At 43.3% G+C, this 16,952-nt stretch overlaps 1 protein-coding gene across 1 annotated transcript in view; it reads right to left on the bottom strand.

The window, feature by feature from the left end:
* LOC132573612 (microsomal triglyceride transfer protein large subunit-like) overlaps positions 1–16,952 on the bottom strand; it is a 49,499-nt gene that overhangs the window by 10,941 nt on the left and 21,606 nt on the right. The window contains exons 7-16 of the mRNA XM_060241187.1: positions 15,525–15,675; positions 14,269–14,420; positions 12,320–12,488; positions 11,350–11,457; positions 11,004–11,216; positions 9,423–9,637; positions 7,762–7,862; positions 5,989–6,110; positions 3,946–4,170; positions 986–1,110 (exon numbers count right to left, since the gene is read on the bottom strand). Coding sequence (XP_060097170.1) covers positions 986–1,110; positions 3,946–4,170; positions 5,989–6,110; positions 7,762–7,862; positions 9,423–9,637; positions 11,004–11,216; positions 11,350–11,457; positions 12,320–12,488; positions 14,269–14,420; positions 15,525–15,675 — 1,581 coding nt within the window. The remainder of the gene's footprint in view (positions 1–985; positions 1,111–3,945; positions 4,171–5,988; positions 6,111–7,761; positions 7,863–9,422; positions 9,638–11,003; positions 11,217–11,349; positions 11,458–12,319; positions 12,489–14,268; positions 14,421–15,524; positions 15,676–16,952) is intronic.

Genomic DNA, 16,952 nt, shown 5'->3' with positions numbered 1-16,952 from the left:
ACCATCCTGGTTCTCTTTAGGGGAAATGATTCTGCAGCATCCTAGATCTGTGATGTCACTTCCGTGTTCATCCAGGTAGGTGGCATGGCAGCATTCTCGCCTCGTCCCTATGCCTAGTCTTCCGCTGACTCTGGCTAGACTCTGGCTAGCAATCCTAATGTCATACAGATCCTTTGACCCTATATATTTGTGCAGGTATAACTGGCTGGTATCCTATTATGTTACACACAACCTAAAAAACTCTCTCAAACTCCTCTTCAGAATTTTCTGAGTGTTAAGGAGACAAATTTAATTGGGCAGCCAACAGAAGTCCCATCCTCCTCTTTGTATGGTATATATCAGGTGTAGCCAAACTTGCTTAACGTAAGAGCCACATAGAATAAATATCAGATATTTGAGAGCCACCAGACAGTAAGGCAGGCAGGCAGGAAGGCAGGCAAAGAGATGGGGAGGAAGAGGTGGAAAGAAAGCAACTTTAAATGCATTCTCCAAGCCACTGGCTGGCTTGGCTTGGAGAAGTAATTTAAAGAGAGAAATGCCGTCTCCAAGTCAGCCAACAGGGTGGTGGGGGCTTTGAGAGCCACACAATATGTGTGAAAGAGCCACATGCGGCTCTTGAACTGCAGTTTGGCACCCCTAGTATATACCATAGGATAAATGGGAGTGTTCACCCCCTTGCAGTACTCTACAACTTTCATTTCAGCTAGACTGTATGATACTTAGTATACAATCTCCTCTCTGAATATGCCATTCCTTCCAGGGAATGGTGGTCTGGAGATCAGTGGTAATATTGAGAGAACTCCATGCCCCACCTTGAGGTTGGTAATCATACTTGAAACTAAGCCCCACCTAACACTTCTGAGTAAACCTCCATAGGGTTGTGCTTCTGTTTCCTCAAGTTGGCCTGGCATTTCTGAGTTTGTGTGAGAGTACCAGCAAATCTCCTTTAGACTTGGGAAAGAGAAATCAGGTCTTATCCACATACCTTGTTTTAGTGCTTACTTGAAACTCCTGCTCCCACAGATTTACATTGATGTTGGCTGAAATGTCTAGTCCAAGTTCTCCCTGAACAGTAATTACAGTTTGCAAACCGGACTGAAGTGGGATTGCCTGTACAATACAACAGAAGGTATTCAGTTACAGGATTATCCAAGTCTTTGTCTAGAGCTTATACATGTTTTGAAGTCACATCTTATCTGTAAAACAGAAAAGTAACATTCATCTGAGAGAAGAAGATGATATTGGATTTATATCCCACCCTCCACTCTGAATTTCAGAGTCTCAGAGCGGCTCACAATCTCCTTTACCTTCCTCCCCCACAACAAACACTCTGTGAGGTAGTGAGGCTGAGAGCTCTCACAGAAGCTGCCCTTTCAAGAACAAGCTCTGCGAGAGCCATGGCTGACCCAAGGCCATTCCAGAAGCTGTAAGTGGAGGAGTGGGGAATCAAACCTGGTTTTCCCAGATAAGAGCCTGCGCACTTAGTCACTACACCAAACTGGCTCCTCACGCCAAACTGAGAGGGCAGTCAGTGTGGATGTAGGTCTACAGGCTGTTGTTTCTTACTATGTTTTTTTACTTGCCTTTTCCTAAAGCATAGATTCCAAGTAGGTAGCCAATTACTGAATCACACACACATTCACAGACCTTTAAAGGCATAATAGTACAGAAAATCAGGAATAGAAATCCAGAGCTAGGCACAAATAATTATAAATAAATATAAAAAGGTCCACCAGACAGAGTCCACTTGGCAATAAGATGAAATAGAAATTAGAGTAAGTCTAAATATTACAGTCTCTACTAAATTAATGCCAGAAAAACAACTAAATAAAATAAAAGTATCATCAAATATACAGTACAAATTTAAAACGAAACTGAAATTCTTGAGGTTTTCATATTTCTATGTACAACAGAACCTCTATAAGGAGCTCAAAGTTTATATGCATTTATATCTGTGGGGCTTGAGGGGAAGTTGTGGACATGGAAGATGAGACAGCAAAGGGGTAGGGGAAGACTCAATAGTAGAACATCTGCTTGGCCCGCAGAAGGCCCCAGGCTCAGTCCCTGGTATTGCCAGTTAAAAGGACTGGGCAGTTAGGTGATATTAAAACTTCTGCCTGAGACCCTGGCCTGGAGATCTGCTGCCAGTCTGAATAGACAATACTGACTTTGATCTATCAAGAATCTAATTCAGTATAAGGCAGTTTCACGTGTTTCAAAGCAACCCTTCACAGTGGACAGAAATCTCGTAAAATATTAAGCTAGCTTCATTGGAACCATCTATAGCTGATACGATCCTGCCTAGTTATCTATTTATATAATTGTAAAATAGCACCAACTCTAATTTTTATGTTTTATGTTATTAATATGCTTTTGTTTCATTATTGATGTTTTATATTGCCAACTGGCCTGTGAGCCACACTGAGCCTGCTTTGGTGGGGTATGCTGGTGGGGTATAAATCTAATAATAATAATAATAAAAATGATACAACTTAATCTTCCAAGTATGTTGGACCCTGTCAGCTTGGTGAGGTCGAGCTTAATGTTATGGAGCTGCTGCTGGCACTGCAGCAAGGAAACCTTTTGTATGATGCAGTTGGGCCAATGATAGCCCCACTGGGCAAAAAGCAGATGAACTTTTTGAGATATGCATTTAGATGTGTCAGCAGCAGCACATTTATTGCTCCATTCATCTGGTGATTCACTTTGAAAAAACCAATTCTGGATCTTGAGGGCAACAGCAGTAGCCAAAAGACTAGTCCTGCAGCATTAGAAATCCAGTTCAACTCCATGAATACAACTTTGGAAAGAGTGGATGTTGGACTTAGCTATAAAACAGGGCACAGTGGCAAACAGAAGAGTTTTGTACATCATGATGACCTTGGGCCAGACTTTTCACAGCTATGTGCCTTGGGTTGGCTAGTTTCTTTGAGTGTGGAGGGACCCCATTTCTTGGGAATTTGTCATGTTGTCTACCTTTAATAAATTTAGTATCTTTTTTAAAATGGCCGTACTAAATGCATCCCCCACCCATGGGCAAGTTTTCACAACCTTGCAGGAGAAAACTAAGGGCAGTTTATGGGATCAAGTAAAGCTTCCCAATGGAAGGAGTTCCATAACTGCAGTGGTGTTTTTTAGAAGATTTAAGAGAGTCATGCCAGAAATACCACTCCCATTACATACTGGTAACTGGAAAACTAATCCTAATGCACTAGGCTATTATCAAGCATATACCTTTGACTAATATATCAGATTGTCAACAATGGGAATTTTGCACATTCTGTTGATTTCAATGGTTTGAGAATGGAGTGATACTGCATAGGATTGTACTGTCCTGTTCACAGTACTTTTGGTGCAAGTAGGATTTAAGCTATTGGACAGAAAGTCCCCTTGGGACAATTCTTGACTGCTAGGGTTGGCAATCCTCAGTTGGGGGCAGGGAATTACCTGGTTTGGAGGCTCCCCCCCTGCCTCCAAACCAGAAAGTGGTGGTGGAGTTTGAATGTCTGCTGGGCACTTCATTATACCCTACAGAGACTGGCCCCCATAGGGTATAATGGAGAATCAATTTGTGGGTATCTGGGGCTCTGTTTTTTGAGGCAGAGGCACCAGTTCTTCAGCATAACATCTGGTGCCTCTCCTCAACACCCCCCCCCACCCCAAGTTTCAAAAAGATTGAGCTAGGGGTTCCAATTCTATGAGCTCCCGAAGAAGGTGCCCCATTTTCCATTATTTCCAGTGAAGGGAAGGCATTTTAAAGGAGCATGGCTCCTTCAAATGTGATGGCCAGAACTCCCTTTGGAGTTCAATCATGTGTGTCACAACCTTGCTCCTGGCTCCACCCCCAAAGTCCCCGGATATTTCCTGAGTTGGACCTGGCAGTTCTATTGACTGCACCACATGGGAAGACAACACAGGGATGTATGGAAAAAGAAGTGCTGATACCTGTTGATGATCCATCAATAGTATATTTTCTTTGACTATAGTGGTGGGCTCACCGCTACTCAGTAGGAACTTGGCCATTAGATCTGTGTACCCTTGGAAGAAAGTCACAGGTCGTAACTGGACATCAAGCAAAACAGGCGACATGCCAGCCGTGATTTCTTGCTCTTCATCATCATCAGCACCACCACCCAACATGTTCTCAAACCCTGCTGCTTCAGTAGCCATCTAGAAGACATTTAAAAACAAAAGGAAGTATGATACACAGAGCTAACACCTCTCCACAGTAGCAGCATAGTTTCTTTTTTGTACAGAATAATTTGCTCTTCATTTTCCCCAGTGTTTCCACTCATCGCAGCCAGCCAGGCACCCCCCCCCTTTCTTCTCTCCATCAAGTTGGGCCACTTGCCGCATTAGGCCTGTAGGATTGGGCCTAGTGTGTAAATAGGACTAAGAGGGAAGACAGTGTATAGCAACCTCCAAACCTAATTATCTGTTCACGGCCTTGCAGCCTGAACCTTTTGGAACACTTTTGGGGCATCAGGGGAACTGTAAATATAAAATGGTTCTTCAGAGAGTAGAGTTGCCAGGTCCTTCCCAGCCACCAGTAAGAGATGAGGGGATAAGGTTGCCAAATCCAGGCCAGGAAACTCCTGGAGATTTGAGGATGGAACCTGGGGAGGGCAGGGACCTCAGTGGTGTTACAGTGCCACAGAGTCCATCCTCCAGAGCAGCCATGTTCTCCAGGGGAGCTGATCTCTGTGGTCTGGAGAAGATGAAGATATTGGATTTATATCCCACCCTTCACTCTGAATCTCAGAGTAGCTCACAGTCTCCTTTACCTTCCTCCCCTACAACAGACACTCTGTGAGGTAGGTGGGGCTGACAGAACTCTCATGGAAGCTACCCTTTCAAGGACAGATATGCGAGAGCTATGGCTGACCCAAGGCCATTCCAGCAGCTGCAAGTGGAGGACTGGGGCATCAAACCCGGTTCTCCCAGACAAGAGTCCACACACTTAAGCACTACACCAAACTGGAGAAAAGTTGTAATTCCAGGGGATGCCTGGGTCCCACCTGGAGGCTTGCCGCACCTAGGAGTACATGGGAAAGCTGAGCTGTCCAGCTGTGTTTGATAAATCTTTTCAAAATAACAAGAATTTTGGTATTTAAAAGACTGATAGTTAAACGCTTCTCTTTGCAGTAAGCTGTAAGTATCCGGAGGGAAATTCCTGGAGATTTGGGAAGGGCAGGGTTTGAGTTCAAGTCTTCTGGAGTCAATGAAACCCAACAAATGCCTTCCCCAAAAGGCTCCTGTTTGGCAACCCTAATTCCAAGATGCAGTAAGGCTGTGCAGGAGAAACCAAGTAGTTGCAATTTGTCCTTATGGTGGGTGAGACCCAAGACATTTTGCAGCATTCTCCCCTCCTCCATTTTATTCTAACTATCAAAACTAGGGCTCTTGGGATGTGTGCCCATGATGTCACAGAACTGGGAGGGTTTGATGTATGGCACCAAGGTGTTACATCACAGCATTACACAATGCTATAGGATTCCTTCCCCCACGCCCATCTCGAAGGGGATTCCTAGAGCGCTGTGTTACACCATGTTATTTATGGTACTCATCTGGTACACATCTTTGCGCTATGTTTGTTTCCCTGGTCTTGGCCTTCCCCTTCGTGTCTCCTTTCCAGCTTCCTAGGAACTTTTCACTTCCAGTCAAATGGTTCTCATGTTAGCCACACACACCCCAGCCACACACATTTACACTTTTCTTGAATCATCTTAAATACAGCCTTATACTTCTCCTCATAACTGGCCCACAAAGTGGAAAACTGGCCAGACTGCACCAGGGGCACCACTCAGGCATAAATTTTTTGTTGGAAATGTCATTGTTGCCATTATCAAGGAGCAGAAAATAACATAGCCTTTTCTCACCCATTTAGCATCAAGCTAAGGTGACGTCTGAACAAAAAACCTTGAGAGGTCTCAGGTTTTCTTGCGGGGCAGGGGCAGGGGGCAAGGGCGAAGATAGATAGTGTAAGACCTGAACAATTTGAAGTCGATGGCTGTGGCTTAACATATCGAAACTGTTGATGGCTTTCTTCAGGAAACCATTCTCTGTGAACAGGGCCTCCTGACTGTAGGTAGAGAATATGTCTCTGGTGACTGAAAGAGAAAAAGAGAATAATGTGACAAGTAGAATTGCTTGCCCCAGTGGAGCCTGGAGGCCTCCCCAAACTACAACTAATCTCCAAATGATAGAGGCCAGTTCCCATGAAAAAAATGGCTGCTTTGGATGGTAAACTCTATGACGTTATACTCTGCTGAGGTCCCTGTAATTGAATCTGCCCGAAGAGCGGCTACAGCAACTTTAAGATTCTTCTTCACAAAAGTGGGTTCTCACATACCACATGCATTGGAAGTCATTCAGGGCAGTGGGACACCACCCTTCAAGTCAACAGATCACAGGACTACTCTGACCCAGCAGTGGAAACTGTAACAAAAATTTGGTTCCATCAAATTAATTTTATATGTTAGAATTCCCCAAACACTGCAGAGCTTTCACTTTTGCCCGCTTTAATGTCCTCTCATACACCCTTCTTGAAAGGTGATATGTGGGAGATATATCTGGGGGAACGCAGTGGAATGGAGTTCTGGAACCTCTTTGTGGAAACAAAATTCTCAAAAAATCTTTAGAGACACCTGTTTCTCCTTCATTTCCCTCTTAAGAGTTTCAGCACTTCTTTTTTCAGGAAAAAAGCCCTGTATGCATATATCCTACATGCACAGGCCGCCATGCTGGGAATTATTAGGAAGGGAATTGAAAACAAATCAGCCAGTATCGTAATGCCCCTGTATAAATCGATGGTGCGGTCTCATTTGGAATACTGTGTGCAATTCTGGTCACCGCACCTCAAAAAGGATATTATAGCATTGGGAAAAGTCCAGAAAAGGGCAACTAGAATGATTAAAGGTTTGGAACACTTTCCCTATGAAGAAAGGTTGAAACGCTTAGGGCTCTTTAGCTTGGAGAAACGTCGACTGCGGGGTGACATGATAGAGGTTTACAAGATAATGCATGGGATGGAGAAAATAGAGAAAGAAGTACTTTTCTCCCTTTCTCACAATACAAGAACTCGTGGGCATTTGATGAAATTGCTGAGCAGTCAGGTTAAAACAAATAAAAGGAAGTACTTCTTCACCCAAAGGGTGATTAACATGTGGAATTCACTGCCACATGAGGTGGTGGCGGCTACAAGCATAGACAGCTTCAAGAGGGGGTTAGATAAAAATATGGAGCAGAGGTCCATCAGTGGCTGTTAGCCACATTGTATATATATATATATATGTGTGTGTGTGTATAATTTTTTTTTTGCCACTGTGTGACACAGAGTGTTGGACTCGATGGGCCATTGGCCTGATCCAACATGGCTTCTCTTATGTTCTTAAGGTAGCAAGATTTTGTACTCTGGCATGTTCAATGAGGCAGAAGAATATGGTCTAGTATAATATTTTCTATTTTTATTGTACATTTTCTGTACAGAACATCAATTTTATACATTCAATGTGTATTATGTATTGTTAATATTCCTGACTGCTGATCTCAGACAATGACAACAATAACAACAGCAGCAGCACCACTCATTCTTGGCCAGGTCAAATCTCCTCTTATTTGCTTCCTGTTTCCTGTGCTACTATACTATGTCTCCCTGCAAGCAATGCTTCCTGCTCTCTCTATATATAATCCTCAAAAATCCCCTCAGAATTGTTTCTTTGTTTCTGAGGGAAGATTACACAGAACTGTATGTTCGGTCACCTGCCCATGGTCCTGAAAAGGAGTCAGAGGTGCCAATCTGGGATGAGAGGATGTAGTAATTATTTATCCGTGGATCTTTCAAAACACTTTTGATCGTCTGCCTGGAAGACAATTAGGAGAGAGTGATAAGACTCAATGGGAAAATATGACATAAGAGAGCTACTCCTCTCTGAAAATCAAGCTGTAATTTGGCCTCTGAGGAAATTATAAATACAGGTAAGCAGGACATGCAATGGTTGTTCCCAGGCTAGGAAGAAGAAGAGACAGAAACCAGTGAGGGGGAGATCCTGTTCTTGCGGGTGTGTGCCATCGCTCATCCACTAAGTTTTTTTAAAAACTGGGGTAGTAGAGCCCTGTGGTGCAGAGTGGTAAAGCTGCAGTACTGCAGTCCGAGCTCTCTGCTCATGACTCGATCCCAGCAGAAGCTGGGTTCAGGTAGCTGGCTCAAGGTTGACTTAGCCTTCCATCCTTCCGAGGTTGGTAAAATGAGTACCCAGCTTGCTGGGGGGGAAAGTGTAGGTGACATGGCAATGGCAAACCACCCCATTAAAAGTCTGCCATGAAAACGCTGTGATGTGACATCACCTCAGAGTCGGAAATGACTGGTGCTTGCACACCTTTACCTTTTTAGTTTGAAACCAACCTGGGATATGACTGCAGAATGCAGATCAAGATGGGCAGCCATGTTGTTCTGTCTGTAGCAGCAGAAAAGAGCAAGAGTCCAGTAGGATTAAAAAAAAACTGGCAGGGTATGAGCCTTTGTGAGAGTGCGACTCTCAATGAGTGACTCTCGGAGGTTCATACCCTGCCACAAATTTTGTTAGTCTTTATGGTGCTACTAGACTTCCTCTTTTCTGCTGCAGGCTGTGGTCAGGGATGAAGAACATCAAAGGAGAAGATGCCCAGCTCCCCCATACAGAGGGACACCTGGGAAGAGAGAGATCCACTTCCTGCTCTCTTCAGTAATCTAGTTGCTAGAATCAATTTCTTTCGGCAACAGTGGTATCCGGGTTCTTGGCTTTCTGCACCCCTGTAGATAAAGCCCTTGAAAAACACTTGCAAGGAAGAGAAACAGCTTCTTCAACCAGGTGCAGTCCACAGCTCTTGTTTTTCCATGGCAGAGGTAGGTTACCCCTCTTCCACAGTCATTCTTTAAATTTGCTTAAAAGATTTTTATTTTGCTTTTTCTGCACACACAGCAATCAAACTCACTGTTTTAAACAGAACTTGCTTTCACAAAACTGTGCTTAGGATGAGTCTAAAGTTTTGACTATTCCATGTTCCATTAAGAGTTAATTGAATCTTGTTGAATATTTGTGTGTTCTATTCTGGGTTCACATTCTGTCTCCTGTGGTCTGATGCTGGTAAGAAAAGAAAGGGTATCAACTTTGTTTCTTGTTAGTGAAAGGTTATTTGCTTCCTCGTACACTGCTTACGTGAGACCAGCCATCTGTCTCAGACAACAGTCATAATTAGAAGGACTTGGATCTCTTCAGGTGAAACTGGAGAATCTCCTCCCATTCCATGTTGGTCTGCTGGAGGGATGGGGAAGAAGGCTGAAAGCTTCCTTGATGGCCGACAAAGAAGAGAGTTCCCACAGTGATTTGCTCCCACCTCCCCTTGGTCTAATAAGTGTACATGTGCTGGAGGTGATACAATACCTTGTAGGATGTTGGTGGGAGTGTAGAATGGTTTGGATTTTCGACAGCAGTATTCTTGACATTTCTGGTTTTAGTTCTCTGGTAGCCAACAGGATATTGATAAAGTCCATTGGTGAGGGCTCATTGTCTAATAGGATTTCCGCAGCAATCAATCTTGAAACTTTTGGATAGAGTTTCCAGATTTGGTGGAAAATTTGATTCATTGACATTTTGACCTAGTGCAAGAATGCAGGTACAGAAATTCAGTTCCTTTCCATGACTCACAGCAGATGTATAATGTATGGCTTTCTACTGTAATTTTTAGGGAAAAAACCACAACTGACAGTGTAATTGCCCGGCAACTAGATCTGAATCATGGTTTTCTACATGCCAATGGATGATAATTCTAGCTTAGAGCTTTCTCTGGGTTCTCATTTTCTACAGGTAGGGGTTCTTTTTTTTTTTAAAAAAAATGGATATTCAGTTTTATAAGCAAACATTATGCCTTTTGAGTTATATTTGAGTTGCCAGTTATGACCAGCACCTGTGGATGCTTGGAACAAAGTTTTACTGAAAGTTCTAAATTGCTTCACTTTCTTGGGGCTGCTGGTTGGACCTGTAGAGCAGGTGTGGGAGAAGGCATTCTATTAACTTGGAAACCATGTGACCCTCCCTTGCCTTCTATTTGACTGGTGCTTCATGACATCTTTGGCCTATGATGGGTCACTTGCATATATTCATATGCTGAGCAGTTTGGAACTCCTTGTGGAGGAGGAGGTTGCCTATACATGTTGCTTGGGGCATAGGAGATTCTGGGTGTTGTATTATTTTGCATATTTATGTTCCCATTTACAAAAAGCTCATGTTAAGTTTCAGCCCTGGGAACACTCAGAACAGCTTCATGGAGATCAACAGAGAATGTTTGTATTTTGGTTCCCGTCTCCTACATTTATATTCCACTGTGGTGCTGGGGCATTCTTTTTTTCTGAACACTCTGTTCAGTCCTCACCCTTCTTAACTTCGGGAGCCAACGAGGATGGGAGATACACAACATCAGCCTGTAATCAGGTCTAACCAGGGCTGGGGGTTTTTTTGAGCAGGAATGCACAGGAACACAGTTCTGGCTGGCTTGGCAGCCTAATATGTAAATGAGTTCCTGCTGGGCTTTTTCTACAATAATTAAAAAAAGCCCTCAGTCTAACAGGCAAAGGGAGAAGAAGCAGGCAGAATCTTCTAAAATAGTTCAAGAAAGAAAGAAAAAAGTGTGTGGGGTTGGTAAAATTGATTTCTGTCATACACTCAGGCCTCGGATTCAGTGGGAGCTCACAGGAGTGCAGCTCTTGAACCTTCCTGAGAGTTCCACCTCCTCCTTCTGAGAGTTCCACCTCTTGTCCATTGAATAGTATTGCAGCTGCATAACAATTCCTGGATGAGCTCCACCACCTATTTTTCTGCAAAATGACCCCTGCATACACTACATAAATAAATGTAGAACTGAACTGCCCCTGCACTTCTAGCACTAAATACTTGGAACATTTTCTTAAATTTTAAATCATTAAAAAGAAAAAAAATTCCTTGTGTTGTAGCAAAATCATCTCATACCTGGCTGGTAATATGCTGTGTAGGAAACCTCTGTAGAGCAGAGAGAGCTGCAGCTGAGACTGCTGCTGAGCCTTCCTCTGCATAATCCAAGAGGGTGGGGATGGTTTCTGGTAGCAGAGCATTTTTTAGGGCCAACAAATAAGACACCCTCTCAGCATTGTCTCTGGTGCGTTCGAGACTTTGCAGGATAGTCTCCATTCCAATATCTACTTCCTGTTTTATTGGAGAGGAGAAAATGAGCAAATACAAAAAAGGAAGGCAGTAAAGCGAGACCAGCCCAAATTCAAGTTGTCAGTGTTGAGAACTTGGCAGCCCACGGTACTAAAATGGCTGGGGTTGCCCTTACCTGCAGTCCACAAAGTTTCATCCGACACAGCTTGCCAGCCAAGGTGCCAATGACAAGGTTTCCTGTTTCCCAGATGCCTGGGGTTAGCTTCTTCCCATTCATCTTATCCTGGAAGATGGAAGTGAGGAGGAGGAGAAGGAGAAAAAGGAGAAGGAGAAGAAGAAATTGGATTTATATCCCACCCTCCACTCTGAATCTCAGAGTAGCTCACAATCTCCTTTATCTTCCTCCCCCACAACAAACACCCTGTGAGGTAGGTGAGGCTGAGAGAGCTCTCATAGAAGCTGCCCTTTCAAGGACAGCTCTGTGATAGCTATGGCTAACCCAAGACCATTCCAGCTGCTGCAAGTGGAGGATTGGGGAATCAAACCCAGTTCTCCCAGACAAGAGTCTGTGCACTTAACCGCTACACCAAACTAGTCATAGAAAGAGAAAAAGACTTACATGCTATTAATGTTACAGTCAACTAACTTAATGTTACAGTCAACAAGTGAGGGATGTGGATGTGTGAGCCCCCTTGTAGGTTCTTCTGATCCTCAGAAGAACACCATCTGTCTCAGTGGATCCAATTCAGACATCCAACTGAGAGTCTTTTCAAGTTAAGCCATCAGCATACGCCAGTGATACACATACCATTGTGAACAAATCCAAATAAACCACTATGTGTATTCCAAGTATTTTGGGAGGAGGGGCTTGATTCACTCACCACATGTATTTTATCTTCCCTCTTGGCAACGTTCATAAGGGTTACTCTCTTTTATCCTAGCAACAGTCCAGGTAGGTATGTTAAATTGACAGCTAGTGTCTAAACTAAGGTCCCTCAGTGAGCTCCATAGGCAAATGGGAATGGGGACCTGTAACTCTGTCTACATACCCTATACTCGCTGATATTCATACAGAAACAAAACTGAAAATGTGAAGGACAGATAACGACAGAAGCAAGTAGTAAGCTAGTAAATCTTCTACTTACTAGCACCAAACTGAACAGCTCCCTGGAAGGCCGAGGGGATAAAGCTGCTGCATAGAGGAACTTCTCCAGCAAGGCTGTTTGCTTCTTACTCCCAAAATCCAGAAATTCAGACAGTGCCATCAAGGAAGCTGGTGACTGTGCAGCCACTGCAGCCTCTATATAGAAGGGACTAAAAGGAAAGAGGAAGATCAGGTGGAGAGACCATTGACTTTTTCAAGACAATTGCAAATACAAAACTTGTACATTAGTATAAATTTGGGAAGTGGTTATGATATCACTTGAAGGGTATAATGCATATCAGACCTGCACAGCTTGTGAATCTATCAACCTGAAGATATCCTACTGTCTGTTTATTGTGGTCTACTAGGTATGTGATGTTACTTTCCCTTCCCCTTACCTTTGACAACAGTAGCAGGAACTGAAATGAGCCACTGCTGGGTCATTATATATGGGCTGCATTTAGCAGGTCTGGTGTATAGCTACAAGCTTTGAATAAGGAGTACTTATCTGCCCGTGGAAAAGAGTGATTACTTCCACATTCATTTGCAACCAAGCTTGTTTGGCTGCTGTAGTGAATAAAAGACATTAAAGATCAGGACGTAATGTTACAGGGCTTATCACCTAGTTAAGGAAATGTTTATCATTTAATCACATCAGTTTTCAGGAATTAACCAATTAAATCTGCATATATTTACATATGCATAAAACAAACAGAAAATAGCATCTTCCTTCCTTCCTGGATCGCCTGTTCCCTACAATGTAAGGTTCTAAGCCCAGGGTGGCCAAACTTGTTTAATGTAAGAGCCACACAGAATAAACATCAGATGTCTGAGAGCCACAAGACAGGAAGGAAGGAAGGAAAATAGATGTGTGAGGGAGAGGTAGAAAGAAAGCAACTTTAAATGCATTATCCAAGCCACCAGCTGGCTTGGCTTGGAGAAGTGATTTAAAGAGACAAATGCCTTCTCCAAGCTGGCCAATGGGGCAGTGGGGGCTTCGAGTGCCACACAATATATGTGAAAGAGCCACATGTGGCTCCCGAACCACAGTTTGGCCACCCCTGTTCTAGGCGATGTACAACAAAAAACAAGTTAAATACAAGAATTTTAAAAAATGGTTGCATTATTTGTAATTGCAAATCACCTCTGCTTCTCACTTGCCATGAAAGCCCCTTGTTGGGCTTGCTATATGTCAGTTGCAACTTGATGGCACTTTTGTGTGCATTTAACCAAGGTTGTTTTCGCACTCACCTTCCGCCGGCGCGACCCCCCTCTTCACCGCGCAGGATCTGCACGGATTTCGCACTAAACGCTGCGGAGCAGCCAGAAAAGCCGGAAGCTCCCGTTGCAAAAGCCGCGCAAACGCCAAACTGCTTTTTGGCGGTTTCAGTTTGAGCGGCTTTTGCGCCGGGAGCTTCCAGCTTTTCTGGCTGCTCCGCAGCGTTTAGTGCGAAATCCGCGCAGATCTTGCGCGGTGAAGAGGGGGGTCGTGCCGGCGGAAGGTGAGTGCGAAAACGACCCAAAAGATATTAAGGGAGCTATGTTAAGCATGTCTGCTTTTAATCAATGGGGCTTATACCCAGGAAAGACTTATTGGGATGGCACTGGAAATCACTTGAAAAATCTTTACATAAATAGTATTTTAATCATTTAGTCTAAATATTTAATCTGAGAATGCTCATATTACGTTGTTGTTGTTCAGTCGCACAGTCGAGTTTGACTCTTTGCAACCCCATGGACAAAGTCACGTCAGGCCCTCCTGTCTTCCACCATCCTCTAAAGTCTGCTCTCTTCAGTATATTCTGTTAGTTTTCATTTTACCCGAACTCTCAATATTCCTTTCAAGCCTTTCCATTTTGTCAGCAGGTCCCATATAGACACTGGTGTTGGTCAATGCCCAGGCTGCAGTCAGAAGTGGACTTTTTAAAGGTACACTCAGTCTTTACTTACACCATATTCTCTGGTGCTCTCTTCAGCAGTACAACAATGTCTCTCTTGTTTGCATCACGTAACATTTGGATAACTCTGTGAAATTTCCAAATGGTTGATGCCTTAGAGACATGTATTTTCTTTTTACCAAGTGATTTCAAGTAGTTCCTCAGCTGAAAAACAAACATGTCATAAAAGATTTCAGTTAGGGAAATGGCACGTGGGAGGGAGGCACCCTTCCTCCCCTGTGCCGCATTCCTCGGCCAAACTGGGCCCAAACAGTGCCGCAATGAGTCTGCAAGCACACACGGTGGACGCATGAAAGCTGTAACATCTAGTTCAGCTCACAGAGGCATCCTTGTGAGGTAAATTCTGTCAGAATTATTCAGAACTTTAAAAAAACAGTAAATTTTTAAAGTAAAAGGTTCTAGTACTCATACATAAAATGGCTCTGATTTCTTTCCCCCCTCCCTCTGGAGATCTCCACAAGGCTGTTCCTGAGGGTCCACTGTCTTTCTCTGTCTGAGTAGAGCAAACAGGCACATGAGGATCAGGACTTTGGAGAGCCCTGGAAAAAGGTGCCGTTACTTAGGAATAGTGATTAGCAACACAATAAAGCCCTGCATAAAACCATATGAAAACAATCTTTCCAATCCTAATTCCTTTACTCTGAAGGAAAGTATACAAAACAGAGTCATGATAAAACATTCTCTAAATGGTACCACTTCAAACTGCTCTTAGATGGTGGTTTTGTGTTAAATTCTGAATGCTTTCAAACAAAACAAACTCTGTACATATAGAAAAAGAATAAGAAAGGACAACATTTCCTGCTTACTATGCAAGATTTCTGTCTGCGAGATTTTGGTTTTGTGGGAGAGCAGTGAAACATCTGATCTCCCACTTGTAAGTCTGAAATGGTCCAGTCCAAGAAAAAAAAAAAACCCTTCACCATTTATTAAATTAGCCCTGACTCTGAGGAAGTTAAAATTTTCCCAAGATGGATTAACATTGTATGTATTCATTTTACTTAGGTTTATTTGTTTGCTTGACATTTGTTTTGAGGGAAAAATTAATTAATTTGAATTATATTCATGGCAGTATAGATACTGCTCCCCCCATTTTATATTGAGGCAGCAGGCCTTAGATTCACAGCTGTTAGCATTGTGGAGGGAGCCAAAGGAGGAGCTCTTGACATCGAAATATCCTGAGAAAGTTTCTAGGCTGGGCTCCACATATTGGTTAATCTAGACCTAGGCAAGGGTTTTGCTGCCACTCACTCTTGGGCATTGTGTGCAGATCCTCTTGGAAGGCTCACTCGCTATATCAGTGGGCTGAGGTTTTTCCAATATGTCAGTCAGTGCTTCCTGAAGACTCTTCTCAGGTAATTCTTTTGATCCAGGCTCTTGAGTCACAAGCTCAAGATATTGCCTGAGGAAAGAAAAGACACTGATGATGATAACAGCTTTTGTCTCCATCTGGTTGTGCGAAAAGTCCAATCCAATCGTATTTCAGTATGCTAAAGTCATAGAATCATAGAGTTGGAGGGGACCTCCAGGGTCATCTAGTCCAACCCTCTGCACAATGCAGGAAACCCATAAATATCTACCCCAAATTCACAGCATTTCATCGCTGTCAGATGACCATCTAACCTCTGTTTAAAAACCTCCAAGGAAGGAGAGCTCACCACCTCTCGAGGAAGCCTGTTCTACTTAGAAATTGCTCTAACTGTCAAGAGGTTCTTCCTAATGTTGAGCCGGAAACTCTTTTGATTTAATTTCAACCCATTGGTTCTGGTCCTACCTTCCGGGACCACAGAAAACAATTCAGTACCATCCTCTATATGACAGCTCTTCAAGTACTTGAAGATGGTGATCCTATCACCTCTCAGCTGCCTCCTTTCCAGGCTAAACATCCCCAGCTCCTTCAACCTTTCCTCATAGGACTTGGTCTCCAGACCCCTCACCATCTTCATCTCCCTCCTCTGGACCCATTCCAGCTTGTCTATATCCTTCTTAAAATGTGGTGCCCAAAATGGAACACAATACTCCAGGTGAGGTCTTACCAGAGCAGAGTAAAACGATACCATCACATCACGTGATTTGGATACTATACTTCTGTTGATACAGCCCAAAATTGCATTTGCCTTTTTAGCCACCGCATTACACTGTTGACTCATGTTCAGCGTATGATCCACTAAGACCCCTAGATGCTTTTCGCACATACTACTGCTAAGACAAGTCTCTCCCATTCTATAACTATGCATGGAATTTTTCCTACCGAAGTGCAGAACTTTACATTTATCCCTGTTAAAATTCATTTTATTGGTTTTAGCCCAGTTTTCCAGCCTGTCAAGGTCATCCTGTATCCTGTTTCTGTCTTCTACTGTAGAAGACAGTCTTCTACTGCAACCCCTCCCAATTTCGAATCATCAGCAAATTTAATAAGCATTCCCTCATCCAAATCGTTTATAAAGATGTTGAACAAAACAGGTTCCAGGACAGATCTTTGAGGCTCTCCACTTGTCACTCCTCTCCAAGAGGATGAGGAACCATTCACAAGCACTCTTTGGGTGCGATCTGTCAACCAGTGACAGATCCACTTAACAATAACAGGGTCCAAACCACATTTTACCAACTTGTCAACAAGGATAGTATGTGGAACTTTATCAAAAGCCTTACTGAAATCAAGATAAACAATGTCTACAG

The sequence above is a fragment of the Heteronotia binoei genome, chromosome 6 (assembly GCF_032191835.1).
Source record: "Heteronotia binoei isolate CCM8104 ecotype False Entrance Well chromosome 6, APGP_CSIRO_Hbin_v1, whole genome shotgun sequence".
Classification (NCBI taxonomy): domain Eukaryota; kingdom Metazoa; phylum Chordata; class Lepidosauria; order Squamata; family Gekkonidae; genus Heteronotia; species Heteronotia binoei.
Note: the sequence above shows the minus strand (reverse complement) of the source record. Positions and strands in the feature narration are given on the sequence as shown.